The 18706-nt window shown below is 53.5% G+C and overlaps 1 protein-coding gene across 2 annotated transcripts; it reads right to left on the bottom strand.

Annotated features, from left to right (window-relative positions):
- Positions 1-339: 339 nt before the first annotated feature.
- PWWP2B (PWWP domain containing 2B) lies at positions 340-17651 on the bottom strand. 2 transcript variants are annotated; one of them, XM_083866483.1, is made up of 3 exons: positions 17476-17651; positions 11148-12822; positions 340-866 (listed from the first exon to the last, which is right to left on the bottom strand). In XM_083866483.1, exons 1-2 carry the CDS (start codon positions 17634-17636, stop codon positions 11166-11168), a joined length of 1818 nt encoding a protein of 605 aa, XP_083722609.1. In that variant the 5' UTR covers positions 17637-17651; the 3' UTR covers positions 340-866; positions 11148-11165. The 2 variants fall into 2 exon arrangements, with proteins under 2 accessions (XP_083722609.1, XP_083722610.1); XM_083866484.1 differs by lacking the exon at positions 340-866 and adding an exon at positions 6087-7133.
- Positions 17652-18706: the final 1055 nt, after the last annotated feature.

The following is an 18706-nucleotide window of genomic DNA, read 5'->3' as shown; positions in this document are numbered from 1 at the left end:
GCCATGGGCAAGGAGAGGATCCTCTGTGCAACATGTTCAAAGGGCCTTAAATCTCACTCATGAAGAGTGAGCATTCAAGTTCATGCTCATATTCATGTTCAGTTCAGAACATGGATTCCCTCTCTGCCTGGAGTCAGCAGCTCAGCACAAACTCTCTGCACGCAGGAAGGGCAGGCCCAGGCTGTGCTGCCCTTCCAAGTGACTTGGAAAGCACAGGGACAGGACCCAAAGACATCCAGGCACTGCTTGTCCATGCACCTGGAACCGATTGTCTTGCTGTGCAGTAAACGACACGAGAAACTCAAACATGCAATGAGAGGCACACTGTTGTGTGTTGCACATCTTCCAAGGTTTAATAGACACAAGGTGAGTCCATTGGACTGAAGACACTACAATGATTTCATTCTATTGCATGTCCTGACCCAATTACATTTCTCAGAGTACAGTATTGAATGACAGTTCGGTAGCTTTAAAATTAACAAGTGTGTGAAATCTGTAAGTAAAATAAGCAGCAGCAATAATCTGGGGGGTTTTATCAAGAATAGCTAACTTTTAGGTAATAAATACATTCCGAGTTGTGGTTTTTGCTGTTCTCCTAGTTCACTGCTGTCCGACTGGTCAGGTTCTCATGCCAGGTCAGGTATCCTGCAGCCTTTCCTGCCTCCCACCAGTGCCTGTGGGCTGTGGGTGGCACAGGGAGCACTGTGCCCAGGAGCCCCAGCCCTGGAACCCGTGGTGGGTGGCACATGGGGCACTCCTGTGCCCAGCAGCCCCATCCCCATGCTGTGCCCCTTCTCCTGCAGCATGGTCGGGTGCTCCACACTCGGTGACCCTCCAGGAGAACAGCTGTGCTCGTCTTGTGTTACCTTGAAGAAAGCCAGAGAGGAGAGGTTACTGTGACAGAGCAGCAAGGCACACACTGCTGCTTCCCTCTAAATATAGCCAGGAATTCTCCTGCTCCCAGCAGGCACAGCCAGCAGTGGCTGCAGCTTGGGAGGAAAGCTGCCAGGTTAACAAACCCAAAGTAAGAGAGGGAATTTTCCTCAAGACCAACATGATATGGATTTCAGTGATGATAATTAATCTGCAGTCTGGCTTACAGACTCTGGAGTCCCTGTTGGGGTGGGTTACTGTAGGTTAATCCACCACAAGTCCCCACGGAGCGTGCCACGTGAAGAACATCTGCCTCCACTTTCCGAGCACAAGCTACAAAATAGGATTACTCTCCCCCTGAGAGCAGCAGCTTTTCTGAGAACCTGCAGGGGCTGCAGTGCTGACTGTGGCTGCAGTGCCTGAGGCAGAGAAGTTGTGCCCTGGCACTGCTGGGCCCCTGCAGGCTCCCCTGCCCTGCCCCACAGAGAGAGCAGCACTGTGGGGCCCTTGGGACAGCCAGTGTCCCTCCCCAGCCCCCTGCCACCCTGCTGTCACCAGCCCTCACAGCAGCCACCAGTCCCAGGGCTGATCACCTGAGCGAGGTGCAGCTCCTGGAGAACAACGTGCCAGGCAAGGACAAGGGGGAGGCCTCAGATGTCCCCCTGCACGCAGGAGGGACTCATACTGGCCCTGCAGGTTACAGCGCGGGAGCCCTGCAGGAGTTCAAGGGGAGAATCCTCTTGCCTTCAAGTGAAGAAACCAGAAGACACACAGAACAACTCGGTAGTCCAGAAGCAAGTGAGAGAATGGCACAGAGACCTCCACTCACACTTCACAGCTGCAGAAGATCACTGCTCCCAGGGCAGTGCAGCTCCAGCAGCCCAAGAACATGACCAGCGCTAAGTCTGTGCCACACCAACCACACCAGCTCCAGCTGAGTTGGAAGTGCAGGAGACACCAGCTGCGATGTGTGTTCCTGACACACAGCATTAACACCAGAGAAGAGCAGATCAAAACCCTTCAAACCACCCCCAGCTGAGGTTTGTGATTTACAGAGCACAATGAATCAAGAACACCAAACACAGGAAGAGGATCACAGCTCCAAAGCTGCTGACATGGCAGCAGCGCTGCTTCTGCAGGCAGGGGACCCAAAGTGACACTGATTCACTCACACTCAGCATCCAGAATGATCCGCAGCATTGCCCACACAATGCAGAATGCAAAGAGCTGATTCAATACCCAGAACATCTGTCCTAAAAGCTGTATTCCAGAGAAGGGCTGCAATCAGGTTTCATACACTCCTTTGGTATTTGGCAGGAACTGGGAGGTCTCACCCCAGGGCTCTATTACCTACAGCCAACAGAGGATAAATTCATACCTAATCTTGCAGGAGAATCTATTTGTCTTCTGATGAACAGAGAGACTTTCAAGAACACACAACAATCTCACTTGCAGGTTTATCACCTTACACCTAGGAAAGCCTTTCTGAGGCCCAGGGACATGGAACAATATCCCCCAAGTGGTTTTCAAAGCACTGACCCTTTAGAGACAGATTACTGAGTGAGAAGATCTTGTCTAAACAGGAAAAAATGCATTTCCTGGCTGAGGAGGTAACAGCAAGCCCTCGGGTGCTCGAATTCCTTGGAATTTCTCACTGAGAGGAAGAAAGAATCACACCAGAAGTACAATGCCAAACAGGTCCCAGGGAAGGGTCCTGCCATTGCCAGGGCAAATGGGGCTCCTCCATGGGGACAGGGATTGAGACCAAACCTCAGATGCTCTGGGAACTGCCTGAGGGCAAATATCAGGGATTCTGTCCTGTGGGAGCAGAAAGCTGGGGCTATCAGCTACAGAGCAAGCTGCTTAACAGCTGGATGCTCCTGGGCTTGGAGTGCGGGAACCTCAGCATGCACCTGGGACCCCGTGCCTGGGTGGGCTCCTGGAACCCCCTGGGTGGGCTCCTGTACCCTCAGCATGCAGCTGGGTCCCTCTGCCTGGGTGGGCTCCTGGACCTGCAGAGCTCTGCCCTGGGCTCGAGGGGCACAACCACCACACAAGAGAGCCCTGGTGTCTGTGCAGACACAGGAGTTCTTATGTGTCCAGGAGGTGCTGCACACTGAAAGCCCCTCATACACTCTCACTTCATCCCTGGAAAGCAGAAATTTATGTTTAAGGAACTACTTCCAGCATGGAGCAGCAGCTGATGCTGTTCCAGCCATTGCTGCTGCCTCAGTCCACGTGTGAGTAACTAACCCAACACGTGTGGGCTGACTCAGGATAGCCTGGGTGCTAAGCTGGGTGTCCAAAGGAGGGCCAAGGCAGCTCCCCTGAAGCATAGTGCTTGTTCATAATTTAAAAAATGAACTTCTGGATTAAATAAAGCCATTCATAAATCCAGACTGAGCAGCAGCAGCAAAGTGCAGAAGACAATTTATCTTTGGAGGTTGCAGCACCCCAAGTATGCCCAAGCAGCTTATTTTGAGGATTATTTTCTAATCATAAAGCAATAAACAGCAGGCTGTAATTGAGCATCAGCCCTCCTCTAACCACCTCTCCTTGGGGGAAGTGCAGCTAGGCTGCTGCTAGCTGCTGACTGGTAAAGTCCCTCCTTCCCTTACCCTCCCCTCACAGGAGGAAGGAGAGGCTGGCAGCTGGGATCCCCATCCCTGGCCCACTGGATGAGATTCTGGAACTGTCTCCAGCTCTCAGGTCACCACAATCCAGCTGACTGAGCAGGCTGGCAGCTACATTCTCCAACACTGGAGTTCTCAAACTCCATTATCCAAGCATCCCTATGACAAATCCTGCACTGGGGGTTTCTGCCTTTGGAAAGGACTGTTTTCCACATGAAAAAATGGCTCAGGTTATTGGCTTGCATCAAAACAGAGCAAGTCATCACTCCCAAGGGAAGTCAAACTAGTAATTTGCTACAATTCATTCATCTGCAGAGAACACACAGGAAATATGCTTTATAGAGAAACCCAGGCTGGCTGATCCTGCACTAGCATGGCCTATTGCAGATGAAACAGGAACTGATACATCAGTGAAGGCATTTATCCTTTAGAAATTCATCAGCTTAATGAGAAGAGGCCTCATTAACACCTGCCCAGATCTTCCCTGCCACAGACACACAGGGCAGGTAGTGAGCAGGACTGGCAGTGAGCAGGGCAGACAGTAAGCAGGGCGGGCAGTGAGCAGGGCAGTGAGCAGGGCGGGCAGTGAGCAGGGCAGTGAGCAGGGCAGTGAGCAGGGCAGGCAGTGAGCAGGGCAGTGAGCAGGGCAGACAGTGAGCAGGGTGGGCAGTGAGCAGGGCAGTGAGCAGGACAGGCAGGGAGCAGGACAGTGAGCAGGGCAGACAGTGAGCAGAGCGGGCAGTGAGCAGGGTGGGCAGTGAGCAGGGTGGGCAGTGAGCAGGACAGGCAGTGAGCAGGACAGGCAGGGAGCAGGACAGGCAGGGAGCAGGACAGTGAGCAGGGCAGACAGTGAGCAGAGCGGGCAGTGAGCAGGGTGGGCAGTGAGCAGGGTGGGCAGTGAGCAGGACAGGCAGGGAGCAGGACAGGCAGGGAGCAGGACAGTGAGCAGGGCAGACAGTGAGCAGAGCGGGCAGTGAGCAGGACAGTGAGCAGGGCAGACAGTGAGCAGAGCGGGCAGTGAGCAGGATGGGCAGTGAGCAGGGTGGGCAGTGAGCAGGACAGGCAGTGAGCAGGGCAGGAGGACACAGCTGATGTGGGGCAGCAACTGTGTCATGTGGGAACAGCCCTGGCACCAGTGACCCTCCCACTGAGGTGAAATCACGTTCACCTGCACGGGCATTCACAGGGAGGGGAACACTTCTGCTGCCCATGGCCACCCTGGGGGGCAGGAGACACAGCCACAGCCCTCACACACGAGAGGGACATCATCACCTGTGCACACAGCAGGGTCCTGCTCCTCCTGCTCTGTCACAGAAGGCCCCAGGAGAAGCAGGAGAGCATTGGCAGCTGACTGAGGAGCTGCAGACGTGGGGCACAGGGCTGTGGATATGAGAAGCACAAGCCCTCCAGGTATTAAGCTGAAGTATTAAGCCCCATCTGTGCCCTTGCTGCCGGACACCAGAAGCCTATTTCAGCTGCACGTAATCTCAGGATATGCAGAGTTCATTATCTGGCTAATGGAGAGCCCATGTGTTCTGTACAGGTAGAGACAGCACACAGAACAGCTGCAGCAAGCAGATTGAAATAAAATAAACCAGCCCCCATGTGGAGGTATAACCCCATCCGGCAGCCAAGAACCGTGCAGCTGCTTGCTCTCTCTCCCAGCAGCGGGATCAGGGAGAGAACTGGAAGGACAAAAGCTGGAGAACTCATGAGTTGAGACAGACAGCTTAATAGGGAAAGCAAAAGCTGCACACGCAAACAGAGCAAAACAAATGAAATCCCTGCTTCCATGGGCAGGCAGGTGTTCAGCCATCTCCAGGAGAGCAGGGCCCTGTCACATCTAACTCTGACTTGGGAAAACAGACACCAGCACGCCAAAGGTCCCCCCTTCCTCTTTCCTCCCTCCACTTTATACACTAAGTATGATGTCATATGGACTGGAATAGCCCCTGGGCCATTTGGGGTCACCTGTCCTCGCTGTGTCCCCTCCCAACCTCCCCCACCCCCTCCCCAGCATTGCTGTACCAGGGGCAGGAATGGCCTTTGCTCTGTGCAAGCCCTGCTCAGCAGTAACAAAATCATCTCTATTTTATCAACCCTGTATTCAGCACAAATCCAAAACACAGCCCCAAATCAGTCACTGTGAAGAAAGCTAACTCTACTCCAGCCCAAAACCAGCCCATGCCAGCTCAGTCCCATCCAGTCTGCATCCAGTCTCCAGGTGAGCAGCTCTGTCAGTCAGTCACAGCCAGGAGCAGAGCTTGTCACTCAGCCCACACACTCCTGTCACCTTGATCCCAGGACCACTGATAGCAACTTATGGATAAAACAGAACACATCAAGGCTGCAAAACGACAGCTTGTATGTTTTTCAACATTAGGAGCCTTCCTGTCAATTTCTGGGATCAAAGTCCTACCGTTCACACCTCAACATGAAAATGAGAACTATTCAATTGTTCATCACCAGACTGATGAGGCCTGGAGCAACATGGGATAGTGGAAGGCATCCCTCGCCATGGTGGGGGGTGGAACAAAATGATCTTTAAGGTATCTTCCAACCCAAACCCTTCTGTGACTGTACAATTTGTGTCCCATTGTGTCAGGCAGCCCCAGGAGCCAAGAGCTGCATGTGCCATTGGCAGTGCAGGGCTGCTGTGTGAGAATCCTGTTCATTCCTCATCTGCAGAGCACAGGCACCCCTCCCTACACAGAGCCACTGCCAAGTTCCCCAAAATCCCCTACTCCTTTCTGGCCCAAAGTAGCCTTTCTGTAAGTGCACCCTGGAGGTGCTCAACACTGTGCAAACACCTAAAGCACCACAGAGGCAGGACGAGCTCTGAGCCCTGCCTGGGAGGCCACAGAACTCCCTTGGCTTCCACACTGCTGCTCTCCAGGCTTGCTGGGAAAAGGGGAATTGTAGCTGCAATTCAGACACCTCCACTTGAGTTCAAAAACCAAACAAGTAAATAAATGCAACTCAGGAAAACATACAGAAATTTTGTTTTTACTTTATTTGTAAAAGTTTTCAGAGAAACCAGTTTCCAGGTTCTTTGCCCACACATCTCTCCCATTTTCTGCCCTGAGCCCCTGGCACAGCCCCTGATGCTGTGTGGATCCTCCAGGCACTGGGTGTCACTAGGGCTGGGGACACTGCTGGGGACACCCACCTGTCCTGCCCACTGTGGGCACGCTGGGCCAGCACAACCAGCAGAGGCCTGAAGCTCCAGCTGGAGCTTGGAGAGCCTGAGCAACTCTCTGGGCTCCCAGGGGAGCTTGCTAAGCCCTTGGGTGGATACAATCTCCTCCAGCAGCTGAAGTTACAGCTCCTGAAAGCTGATCCCATTCCTGGGCATTGGTGCAGTTAGGAATAGCACAATGTATGGCCTGGTGGCATTTCCAAAGAACATCCCTGGGAGCAGAGAGGGGATGGACAGGGCTGGCAGGACAGGGAGCAGCAGCAGGGCCCTAGGTATCTCCAAAGGCAGTCCCTGGGCACAAAGGGCTTCTAGGGTGTCACCCGATGTGCAGCTCCAACCATCAGCACTGGGCACAAAAAAATGCAGCACAGTCTATTCTGGATTTACTCTCCCACCTTGTATTAGCATGCAGAGACGCTGACTCCAAGCTGTTTGCAGGAAGAATGAGGAACAGTAATTAACTTGGATGCCTGGTTTTAGAGGACTGAAGCATCTAGAAAGCAGGCCAAGAAAAATCTCAGGCATTCATCTTCTCTGCTGAAATATTCCATCTGACCAGGCAGGTGTGTTAAAAAATACAGCTACCACACCAATCATCTTATATCAAGGTACAATATTTTTGTGCCACTGGTAGAACAGAAGAGAGGAGGTAAGAGGCAAAGAGGAGTGATTTATGCTGCTTCACAAGCTGCTGGCAGCAGCACTGGCTGCATGGACACACAGAGCCCTGAGCACCTTTGAAGGTGAAGTCACAACGTGATATTCCAGGTTTTACATTGGTGGTTTCTATAGACAGGGAGCGTGCAGGCAGCTCTGAGTTTGCTGCACACAGTAGCAGTGTGATGGATGGCTTGATGTACTGACAATGAGGGTCTATTAAGCTCATAGCAGTTAAAATGAAAGCCTTCAGCATCTGCAAGTTTAATGGTTCCACAGTCACAGCTTGGGGACAGGGGAGAGAGAGGAAGAATAAAGGATTTTCCAGACTGAAAAAGCAAAAGAATATACATCTTGTAAACTCGTTTGATGCAGAGATGTGGAAAACCTACCAGCAGTTTTTACTAGAGGTTTTACTGCATGTCTGTGTGCAGGGAGGGGGCACCTGCCATGAGGAGCTGCTCAGGAGGATCCCAGAGCAGCAGAGCCAGCCCTGCCAAGGGCCTGTCCCTGCAGGGACTCCCTTAAGGGAAAGGCAAACGTGTCACTCCAAGCCAGGGGCAGCTCTTTCTTGGTGCCTTGAGCTGGCTCCTTGCTGTCACACACCAGGGAAGCCACAGAGCAGCACCAGAAGATGCTGAGCAGACATGTCTCTCTGGCACTACTCTAAACCATGTCTTACAAGTTGGAGCTCTACAGGCTGCTACTCTGCCTGTTGTTTTTCCAGAAACTTGTTTTACTTAATTAAAACCCTGTCATTACCTGACTAGTACTTTCCTTGCAAAGAAACCCCAAGGACAAAGCAGTAACAACAAGAAGTGATCCTACCAGCTTTTCCAACTCAAACCAAATTTAAAAAAAAAATCAAATCCAATTTTTCCAGTTTTGTGCATCTACAAGTGACCTGCAGTGTTTGTATATTTTTCCAGTAACTACCCCCTGCAGAACACATCACATGCCAGAGGACAAAGTTTCACAATAGGAAGTGTCACCAGTCACAAACTTCTGCTGTGCCCAGGATTGGCACAAGCAGTGTCGGTGTTGAAGACACCTCATGGACTCCTTCTGATGAAAAAAACCTTTGTGCTGCTGCTTAAGTCCCAGCATGATGGGTTTTATAGGGTTCCCATGAATATTACCAGGTTCTCAGAGAAGCTGTGGTTGCCCCTGGACCCCTGGAAGTGTTCAAGGCCAGGCTGGACAGGGCTTGGAGCAACCTGGGACAGTGGGAGGTGTCCCTGCCCATGACAGGGGGTGGAATGGGATGGACTTCAGGGACCCTTCCAGCCCAAACCCTTTCATGCCACCCTTCAGGAAAGGGTGGCAGTCACAGTCAATGAGCAGCTGAAGGAAACATTTCAGTTCTACCTTGTGGAAAATCAAGGAAAGCAACAAAATTCAATCCTCCTGCAAGGAGAGAATTAGGTAGAGACAATTCTCTGAAACAATGAGCAGTTTTTTAACAATGTACCAAAACTCCAGGCATGCTGGTCTAATTGGGAATCTAGGTAAACGTGGCATGTGGAACACAGGAAGTTGTGTAGTTCTGCTTTTCTGGTTTTGCAGTTCTTTATCCAACAGTCATGTTGTCTTCAGCCTGGCAGGCTGTGCTGGCAGCTCAGCTCAGACATGTAAGGCAGGAAATCCCCTGTGGAAAGCCAGCTGAAGGAGGCCAACAAAACAGTGATATCTGATAAATGTATATCCCCACATACACATGCAGAGGTTTGGCTGAAGAGCACACGGGGAAGGAATGCTTTGGTCTAATCCAGTCCATCCCATTGTTTTCTTATCCACACGTTCTCCAGATGTTCTTTCCCCTGTTTACAGACCTGCTGTGTACCTGTAGCTCAGATCTCATCCTGTCTCTGGAGCAAGGGCTGCTTCTCCTCCTGGAGGCCCTGCCCTGCAGCCTGTCCCTACCCTGGCCAGGCCCTCCTGGGAGCAGCAGCCAGTGTTCCCTGCAGGCTGATGTGTGGGGGGAAAGCATCCTCCATCCTGACCTCATCTCTGGGCTTGGGGCTCCTCCTGCCCACAGCTCTCCTTCTCCCCAGGGACTGACAAGCACAGCCAGTCTGTCTGTCTGAAGCATTAGGTGCTCCTTGGAGTTGTCCCTTCTCCTGCAGCTGGGCCACGCCAGCCCACTCAGGACACAGGGGCAAGGACAGGTGTCAGGAACGATGATGACATCCATTACCTTTGTCCCAAACTGCTCCCACAGCTTCACACAGTGAAGGCAGCTCAGAGGATGAAGTTTGCTGCTCTAATAACCAGAACACTGTCCAGACAGAAGCCATGGATTGGCCAGGACTCTTCCACTGGCAAGGACAGTACATTCTGGGCAGCAGGTTTATTTATACTCCTGATCTAGCTAATAGGAATTTGGGTCCAATCCAAACACTCTTGATATAATAAAGTCTTTAGCCAAAGTTAAGCAGCAGCTCTTTGGGCAAGATCAAGGAGGAAGCTGAAATGTTGCTGCTGCAGTTGTCCAGACACCCTGAGTACACAGCATGAATAAGTCATGCTCTGGTTCTTTACTCCAGCCAGCCTTGCTGGCATGGAGTCACAACCCAAGCAAAGCAAGTCCTCCATCACCCTCAAGCAAGGGGTGAAGTCCCATGACAAAGGATATGAAAAAAATCCCCTTTTCCCATCAGAATTACATGAGCACTGACTATCCCAGTCCCACTGCATTATGACAGTTCAGATAAAGAAGAGAGGCCAGAGAAGCAGCACTGGCTTGCTCACACAGAGTCCTTCAAGCATGAAACAGAGGAGAGCATTCAGGGGACAACATAATGAACCACACTGCACAAAGCATGGCCTTTGACACAAGGCTCTTCCTAGTGATACCTCTGGTCTTTGACAAAAGGTTAACCCTCCCCTTGTATAATACCATCACAGCTGAGGTCTTGTCTGGACAGTGATGACTGAAAGGTTGTGAAATGATTCCAGGTTTTATCCCAGTCACTGGATTTTCCCATGGACTTCTATTCCGAGTCATGCCACATCCTGTATTTTTAGGTACCAAATTTTCATCCCAGGCAGACTGTTGGATGAGAAAGGGAAACCCATCCCCATCTATTACAGAGAATCAACTCTTCCATTTTCCTTCCCATCTTATGTCCTCACACAGAGGTGAAGTCCAAAGGAATTTAATTCAATCCAGGCCATTCCTTGGAGAAACACTGAAAATTTAGGTACAAACCAAACCTCAAGTACTGTGAGAGATATTGAAATACTGTTCCCCAAAGACAGTTTTTGGTACAATCATTTTGAGGAGCCATAAAAGGCCTTCATAAGAAATCCAAACCAGAGGGATCAGAGGGAGGGGAGCCAAAGGCCCCCAGGGGCCCTGGACTGTAACAGGTAACTGCTGCGGACCAGCACATACATATGATAAACGTCATCTTAATTCCAGTGAGTTTTAGTTATTTGACCCAAGGAAACTGTAAGCCTAGGAGCTGTCAAGTCTTGCAGGCACAGAGCTACAGGTTTATCAGCTCTCTGAACAGGCAGTGCTGCCTCCTCACAGCATCCTGCCTGGCCTGCACTTCCCTCTGGGAACAGAGGCTCCAATTCCCACAGTCCCCAAAAGAGTTTGGAATTAAAGCTTCTCACCACCTCTGGAATGACCCCACCAACTAACAGCCAAGCATTTAGGTTTCACAATTGTCAATCTCAGATTTAATGGGAAAACAAATGCAAACAAATTGTGGAATGCAGATTAAAAAAGCACTAGGAGGCTTTTCATGGCAAGCATTAGTCTAGCAGTCACTCACCTGATGCTGGAGGCAGAGTTATGTCTCAAACTGTGTTAACAGATCTCGTATTTCTGGAGTCAGGTGCTCGACTGCCTTGGCAGCTTCCGTGATGGCTTTGCGGTACATCCCCTTCTTCTTGCGATTAAACCTCAGTTTGAAAAACTCCGAGAAAGGAGAGAGTTTAGAAACAGATAAGAACGAGGTCGTCGGAGAACCAAACCACGACACTTTAGCTTCTCGCCACGAGGGCTCCCCGTTTTCCTTCTGGCTGAGGTTTATGTCAAGAACACGTGCTGGCCACCATGGAAACCCGTGAATTTTACCCCAGACAATATCCCCCACTGAAACAGTCCTTCCATCTTCTGTAACACATTTAGACACACTCTGGGTGTGCAGTCTGACTGTCAGTGGCGGCACAATTTTACGCTCATCTTTTGAAGATGAAGAGACAGAGGCATCATCACCAGGCAGAAAGTCAAACAGTTCTGGTGATGTCACTTCTGAACTAGAAGACTTGGATTCATCTAGACTGTCATTGCTACACACCGATAAACTAGAAGAATCTGCTTTTCTTTTACGGTAATTCATGAGGAAAGCCAAGTTATCATGTCCATCTTTACCCTGGGGAAACCTTTTAAAGTCATCATCTTCACCCGAACTGCCTGAAGATATCTCAGCCAAGCTTCTGTCGGTGGACTCATCATTGTAAAACGCTCCTGGATTGGACTCCCTGCTGTTCTGGAGGACATTGATTTCGTCAATCAGTTCTGCCTTATAAATTGAAACGCTCTGACCGTCGTTGATGCGATGAGGCTTCAGCCGGATCTTTGGGGGTGGGACATCCACACTGGAATGCACTGGCCGTGTCAGCTTCAGTTTTGGAATGGAAGCAAGCTGGCTGCCTGCTGACTTGTCCATTAAACATTTGGTTTGTCGACACCGTTCAGAGTCCCTGGTCTCCTCTTGGTCCCCGGCCCCATTCTGCAGCACTCGCTCCGGACAGAACGGTTTGACCGAGCCATGAACCCGGGAAGGGATCTTTACCACTTCGCCTTTCCCTTGTGGAGTACTGTAAGATATCTTTATAACCGGTGTCCGATGCACCAGCTCCCCGGAAAACTTGTCATCCTCCCTCTTCTCTCTCTTGTTCCTTTTCTCTGTGTAGTCAGAGTCGCCGTGCTTCTTCTGCTCCTTGTCCTGAACGCTCAGCTTCCTCCTGACCTTGGCGTTCTGACGCGGCGCGCCGGCGTCCTCGGGGTTCAGCGTGTTCTTGCACTTCTCGCAGAGCACCTGCCTGGGCCGCAGCCTGATGGTGCTCATGATGAGCCTGCCCGGGTCCCTGTTGCGCGACAGGCGCCTCCTCGTCCTCTTTATAGTCCTGGGTGGCGGCTGCGGGACCCACTGGTTGTAGGTGTGCCGCAGCCACAGCGGCCGCGGGAACGGGGCTCCCTCAAAGTAGGGCGGGTAAGGCGGGAGGCCGCCGGGCGCCGGCAGCACGGGGGGCACTGGCAGCACCGGCGGCGGCACCGGCAGCAGTGGCGGCACCGGCTCCTCCACGCTGCCCTGGGCGGGCTGGGGGCCGGCGGGCCGCGGCTCCGGCTCCCCCTGTGCCCCGGCAGCTCCGTCAGCGCAGGCGCCGGCCGGGGGCTCCTCGTGCTTGGGGAAGGAGGATGGCAGGCAGAACAATCCGGACCTAGAGCAGGGCGAGAAGGGCGGGGAGGGAAAAGAAACAGAGTCAGGAGCTTTGAAAGGCACTTCTCTGGGAAGCCAAAAGACCCCAACGTCCCACAGCTTCAGTATGGAGAACTCCTTCTCTTGACTTTTAAAGACCAAGCAGCCAATCCTGCCACTGAGAAAAATAACACCAATGCAGAAATTCGGTGAGGTGTCCTACTCTTCTCCCAGAAAACGAACAAGAGTCAAACCCGCTATTTCTATGAACTCTTTGCACAAAGTTTTGCTCTCAGAAGTTGTAAGTTTTATCCCACAGAGCAGTTTACTGCATCAGCAGGCTGGTAGGGCTGGAGGAGGGATGTGACATGGACTAGCCTAGGGAGCTGTGAAACTGCCCTTCTCACTGTAGATGCATATCTGATTTTCCAAGCTTGAACACCTTGACTTGGCTGGGTAACTTGCACAGGTTCACCACAACACAGTTTTGCTCCTCTTCCCTGGTCTCTCCAAATTCAGGTATTTGGTAACTTAAGGCACCCACTACTTCACAAGAGCAGGGTTAACAGTGATGATATTCTGTCCTTCAATACCAAGTCTCATTACGGGCCACCAAAATATGGACACAATATCTTGCCTGGATATTGGCAAAAGCAAATCCTCTGAAATGCTGAAACTCACAACTGCAATTCATGTCTCCAGAATGTATGAATTTATGTCCTTGGCCTGGCATTGGAGATATTATGCTAACACAGCACTGGAAGAGACTCTGCCCTGAAACACTGACTCTGACTGGGCAATGCTCACTACCTTGGCTTTCCAGAGACACTTCTGCAGAGGACACGCTGTCAGAGAAGTGTGGGGGCTTTTTCAGTATTAACAAAATATTGTATAGGAGAGTAACAAAGAAGAGACAAAGGAATGGAGAACAGGTACAGATCAAATAGGGGGTTTTGGATGCTACATTCCCATTCCCCTCCTTGCCAGCCATTGCTTTCTTTCCCATCACCCCAAGGACCCTTCCTGAGGCAAGGGAGGAGTGCCTTGGTGGTGTCACAGAGAGGGACACTTTGGTGAGCGTTGGCAGAAGGGCACTGAAGAGGAGCTGAAGGCATCTACTCAGTGCCACACTCCTCACCAAGAGCAGCAAAAAGCCACTACCGTGGGTTTCCCGATGGACAGGAGCCTCTAAAGTCCTTCCCCATTACTAAAAAAGTGCAATAACCTGCTCTTAAACGACAGTCTAACTGGGAAAGGATTAAGCCGCTGAAATCACATAATTTGTAACAAAATATTTTTTGTTCTAAGAGGCTTTTTAAAAACAGACAACCAAAAATGTAGATGTCTTTAAATGACAACACAGAAAGCTAGTTTTGTACAGCCAGACAAACACGTTAGCACCATTCATAATCCAAAGTGAGACCATTTCTGAATAAAATCATGGCTATAAATTATGGTTATTTTATGCAGTGAGACTGCATGATTTGGTCACAACAGAAAACTGCTCCTCACGTAGACACAAGCCCACTCCCCTGTTCAAGTCAATGAAATCTCCAGACTGGCATGGAGCTCCTCACCTGGCAGAAGTGGAGCACCCAAAGGTTCACTCACAGGATGGTTTGTGCCTGTAGCATTAATGCATCAGCACACTAACCCCACTGGGCTGGACGCGGCCTCTGTGCCATGGAACAGAGCCCAGGATACTGCCCTCCACAGCTGTCACCTGTGCCAGGCACCAGCTCGGCAGGGGAGGCCTGTTAGAAACATGGGGACAAACTTCTCAGTGGGGCCTGTTGGGATAGGACAAGGGGTGATGGCTTCCCATGGCCAGAGGGCAGGAATTGTTCCCTGGGAGGGTGGGCAGGCCCTGGCACAGGGTGCCCAGAGCAGCTGTGGCTGCCCCTGGATCCCTGGCAGTGCCCAAGGCCAGGTTGGACATTGGGGCTTGGAGCAGCCTGGGACAGTGGGAGGTGTCCCTGCCATGGCAGGGGGTGAAACAGGATGAGCTTTTAGGTCCCTTGCAATCCAAGTCATTCTGGGATTCTGTGATTAAAGCAGCAGGAAATACTGCTGATGGGATTTCACTCTGCCTGTAATCCCCCTTTCTGGGGCAGCTGCAGCCAACTGGACTTGGTTACCTCAATCCAGTCTCTGCTTGGTACAGGAGATGCCATCCTCCTTTATTTATACCCCTGCATAATTAAAACACAACTTTTAAAGCTCTGTTGAAGCCAAAGTACTAAATCTTGTTACCAGAAACACTATAACTGCATTGAAATCTCTACTTGAGCATGTACATGATGGAGCTCACTTTGAGTAGAACAAATTTATGGGAAGCAGTGACTGGGCAGGCCCTGGTGCTGCTGCATCATCCAGGCTGGGGCAGGAAGGGACATGCACAGGAGGGACATTAGCACTTTTTTTCTGCAAATAATTCCCCAGCGGCTGGAAGATCAGGCATGACTGTTCCCTATATCCCCCCATTCCTAAAGGCACAGGGGACAGGCAGGGCACAGGCAGGCTGGGCACAGGCAAGGGACAGGCAGGGCACAGGCAGGCTGGGCAGAGGAACAGAAGGGCGCAGGCAGGGCACAGGCAGGGCACAGGCAGGCTGGGGACGGGCACAGGAAGGGCACAGGCAGCCAGTCCAGCTGCCCAGGGGCTGAGCCCCTGCAAACCCAGGCAGGTGGTTTGGGGTTCAAACCTGCACCTGCCTTTGTGGCAAAATACCAGACATGTCCAGCCAGGACCTGGATGGCCAGGGGGGCCCTGGGTGCTCAGGGTGACAGGCCTTCCTCCTGCTCAGCTCCCCACAGCACTCGCTACAGCTTAGGAGAAATAATCTCGGCATTACAGATTGTCTGTGTTGGAAGAGACCTTAAAAATTCTCCAGTTCCCATTCTCCTGCCCTGGGCTGGGATGTCATTCATTAGACAAGTTGCTCTAAGCCCTGCCCAAACTGACCTTGAACACTTTCAGGGATGGGGCAGCCACAACTAAGTAAAACAGATACGTCTACTGTGTGATGCTGAAACCACTTTAAACCACAAAAGCAAGCTGAAGAACTACCATGCAGACCCTCCTTCCCTTTTGGGGCAATCTCTCTCTATGCAGGTGTAACAACCTGCTCTGGTGGCTCCTCTCCTGCCAGTCCCATTCCCTGCCCCGGGGGTACAGGCAGCGCAGGGGTGACCCCTGCACAGGGACAAGCTGGTGGGACACAGCTCCATCAGCCAGGCAGCAGCAGGAGGAGAAACAGCTCTGCCACATATCCATTTCAGGCACTCCGAGTTCAGCATCAAGTGGATAAATTCCTGCTGCCTTTGGGACACATCCTGACCTTCACCATCCAGTCACTGCCAGGCCGACTCCTGTGCCCTGCTGCAGGATGAACAAGATCTCCCCTCCACAGCCCAGGCCTGGGATGACTGCAGTGCCCACTCCAAGTCTCCAGGGCCTGTCAGGAGCCTGCCTCACACAGAGTCCCCTCCTGAGAGCCACGAGCAGAAGCTGTGGCTGTCACTGTGTGCTCTCCACCCCACGGTCAGCACAGATCAGCCAGTGCTGGGCACCACCACAGGCAGGATGCAGCACTGGGGACAGCCCCAGAACGAGCACTGGCCCCTGGGGACAGCCCCAGTGCTCAGAGGACATCCACTGCTCCCCCACCCAGCACAGGTCAGTGCCACCACCGGCACGGCTGGGGCAGCGCCAGGCTGCAGAGCTGCCTTAAAGCCTGGGAAAAACACCCGTGTGCTTGTTTCTTGGACCCACTGGGCACACAGGGAGGAAGAAAGATGAAGAAAAATAATGGACGAAGGTTAGGGTGAAAAAAAAACAGGTAAAAGAAGTGCCACTGCAAAGGAAGACAACTGAAATGTGAGAAGGCAGAAACAGCTGGTTTAGGGGGCTCGAGGGACACCGACTGCTCAGGCTGGGACCAGACTCCAAGGCGGGTTTATGGACTCTGCACAGCGTTAGGTGCCTGAAAGCTTTTGAAAATCTGGCTCCAATTTTCCGGGATAGCCACGTGAAACTAAATAAATGACAAAAATGAAGCTTAGAAGTCCTGCTCCGCGCATCTCGTAGGACGGATCAGAGGTGAGGCTGCCGTGCTCGCACACAGCACTGATCTGTCCCTTCCCCAGCACAGGGCACCCAACCCGCTCCCCACAGAACACCGCACACAGCCCGCACACAGCCCGCGGACGGCCGGACCGGCCGGCACAGCCACCCCCAGAGCCGGGGCAGGTACCGACACCAGGTCCCGTCGTGCGGAGCCGCAGCCAGCGGGGCCCTGTTCGGAGAGATGCCCCTCTCGGCTCCGCAGCCCCCGGGAACGCCGGCACACGGCGGGACCTCCCCGGACCGCCGCCCGCCGCCGGGGCCCTGCCGGGGCCGTGGGGGCTCGGCAGGGGGAGCTCCGGGCGGGCAGGGCAGTGACCCCGGTGACCCGTCGGGACGCGCTCCCCGGGGCCACGTGCGGGCCCGCGGCCGCTCCGGCCCCACCGGCCCCGGCCCGGGAGCGCCGCTCCGCCCCGCCGCGTGCCCCGCGCCGCTCCCGGCCCCGCCGCCTCGTCCCGCCCGGCCGAACAAAGGGCGCGGGGGCGGCGCGGCCCCGCCGGCCCCGGCCCCGCTCCCGCCGCGGCCCCGGCGTGCCCGTCCCCGGCCGCACCTCTTGGAGCAGTCCAGCAGCACGCCGGTGAAACGCCGCTCCCCGCAGCTCAGCGTCACCACCAGCGTGTCGTTCACCATCTGCTCCACCAGCACCGGCACCCACGCGCCCACCCGCGGCGGCGGCGCCCCCGCCGCGTCCCCCGCCCCGGGCTCGGCCATGCTCCCGCCGCTCCCCGCCGGCGGGGCCGCTGGGCCGGGCCGCGCCGTGACCTCACGGAGCGCCCGCCGCCGCCGCGCGCGACGTCACGGCCCCGCCCCACCGCCGGGCATGACGTCACAGCCCCGCCCCGCCGCGGGCACGTGCACGGGACGGGGCGGGGCGTGGCCGGGAGGGGCGGGGCTGTCCGGAAAGGGCGGGGCCGGGCTGGGGGCGGGACCGGCTTCTCGCGCCACCTGGCGGCCGAACCGCGCACCGGCACCCGCGGGGCGGGAAAGGGGCGGGGCCACAAGGGGCGGGGCTGGAAAGGGGGCGGAGCCTCAGGGAGGCGGGGCTATCGGGAGAGCCCCGCCCCCCCGGGCAGCTGCTCCAGGGCTCTGCCCCTCCATCTCTCTCATGTTGGGCTGGAACTCGCTGGGGTTTAGTTTCTGGCCATTGCTCCTTGTCCCGTCTCTGGCACCGCTGAGCAGAGCCTGGCACCGTCCTCTGCCGGCCCTTGGGGAGATTTGTGTGGATTGGTGGGATCCCCTCGGAGCCTTCCCTTCTCCAGACTGGCCAGGCCCAGCTCCCACAGGCTCTGCTCATCTCAGGGATGCTGCAGTCCCAAAATGACCTCTGTGGCCTCTGCTGGACCCTCTCCAGTGGCTCCTTGACTTCCTTGTCCTGAGGAGCCCAGAACTGGGCACGGCACTTTGGGTGTGCCTCACTGGGGTTGAGTAGGAGGGGCAGGATCACTCCCTGACCTGCTGGCTGTTTGACCCAGTGCAAATGCTGACCCAAATGCTCCCCAATGCAAATATTTACACATAACACGTTTATTTTTACCAATTTTTTCTGGAAAGAGCCTGTGGTGTCCTAAACTGCTGACAGACTGAAGCAGGCCTGATCCAATGGAATCGATGCAGTGTCTCTGCTGTGACCAAAGCTGAATTCTCATTGTACTCAGAGGGCTCAGACCCAACTGCATCATGTAGAGACTTGCCAGAAAGACTCATAAACGATTACTGCCATGAGCAGCACTCTGCTTCCTTGCTTCTGTTAATCCAAACAGCAAAATAGGAACAAAAAATCT

Source organism: Zosterops lateralis (assembly GCF_965231275.1).
Source record: "Zosterops lateralis genome assembly, chromosome: 8".
NCBI classification, from domain to species: domain Eukaryota; kingdom Metazoa; phylum Chordata; class Aves; order Passeriformes; family Zosteropidae; genus Zosterops; species Zosterops lateralis.
This window is presented reverse-complemented; position numbering and strand designations above follow the sequence as displayed.

Bases quoted from the DNA above. Each gene is read 5' to 3' on its own strand.
- PWWP2B (XM_083866483.1), bottom strand. From the start codon at position 17,636: ATGGCCGAGCCCGGGGCGGGGGACGCGGCGGGGGCGCCGCCGCCGCGG. The intron at 12,823-17,475 runs GTGCGGCCGGGG...GCCCTGCTCTAG, and splicing joins CTGCTGGACTGCTCCAAGAG to GTCCGGATTGTTCTGCCTGC.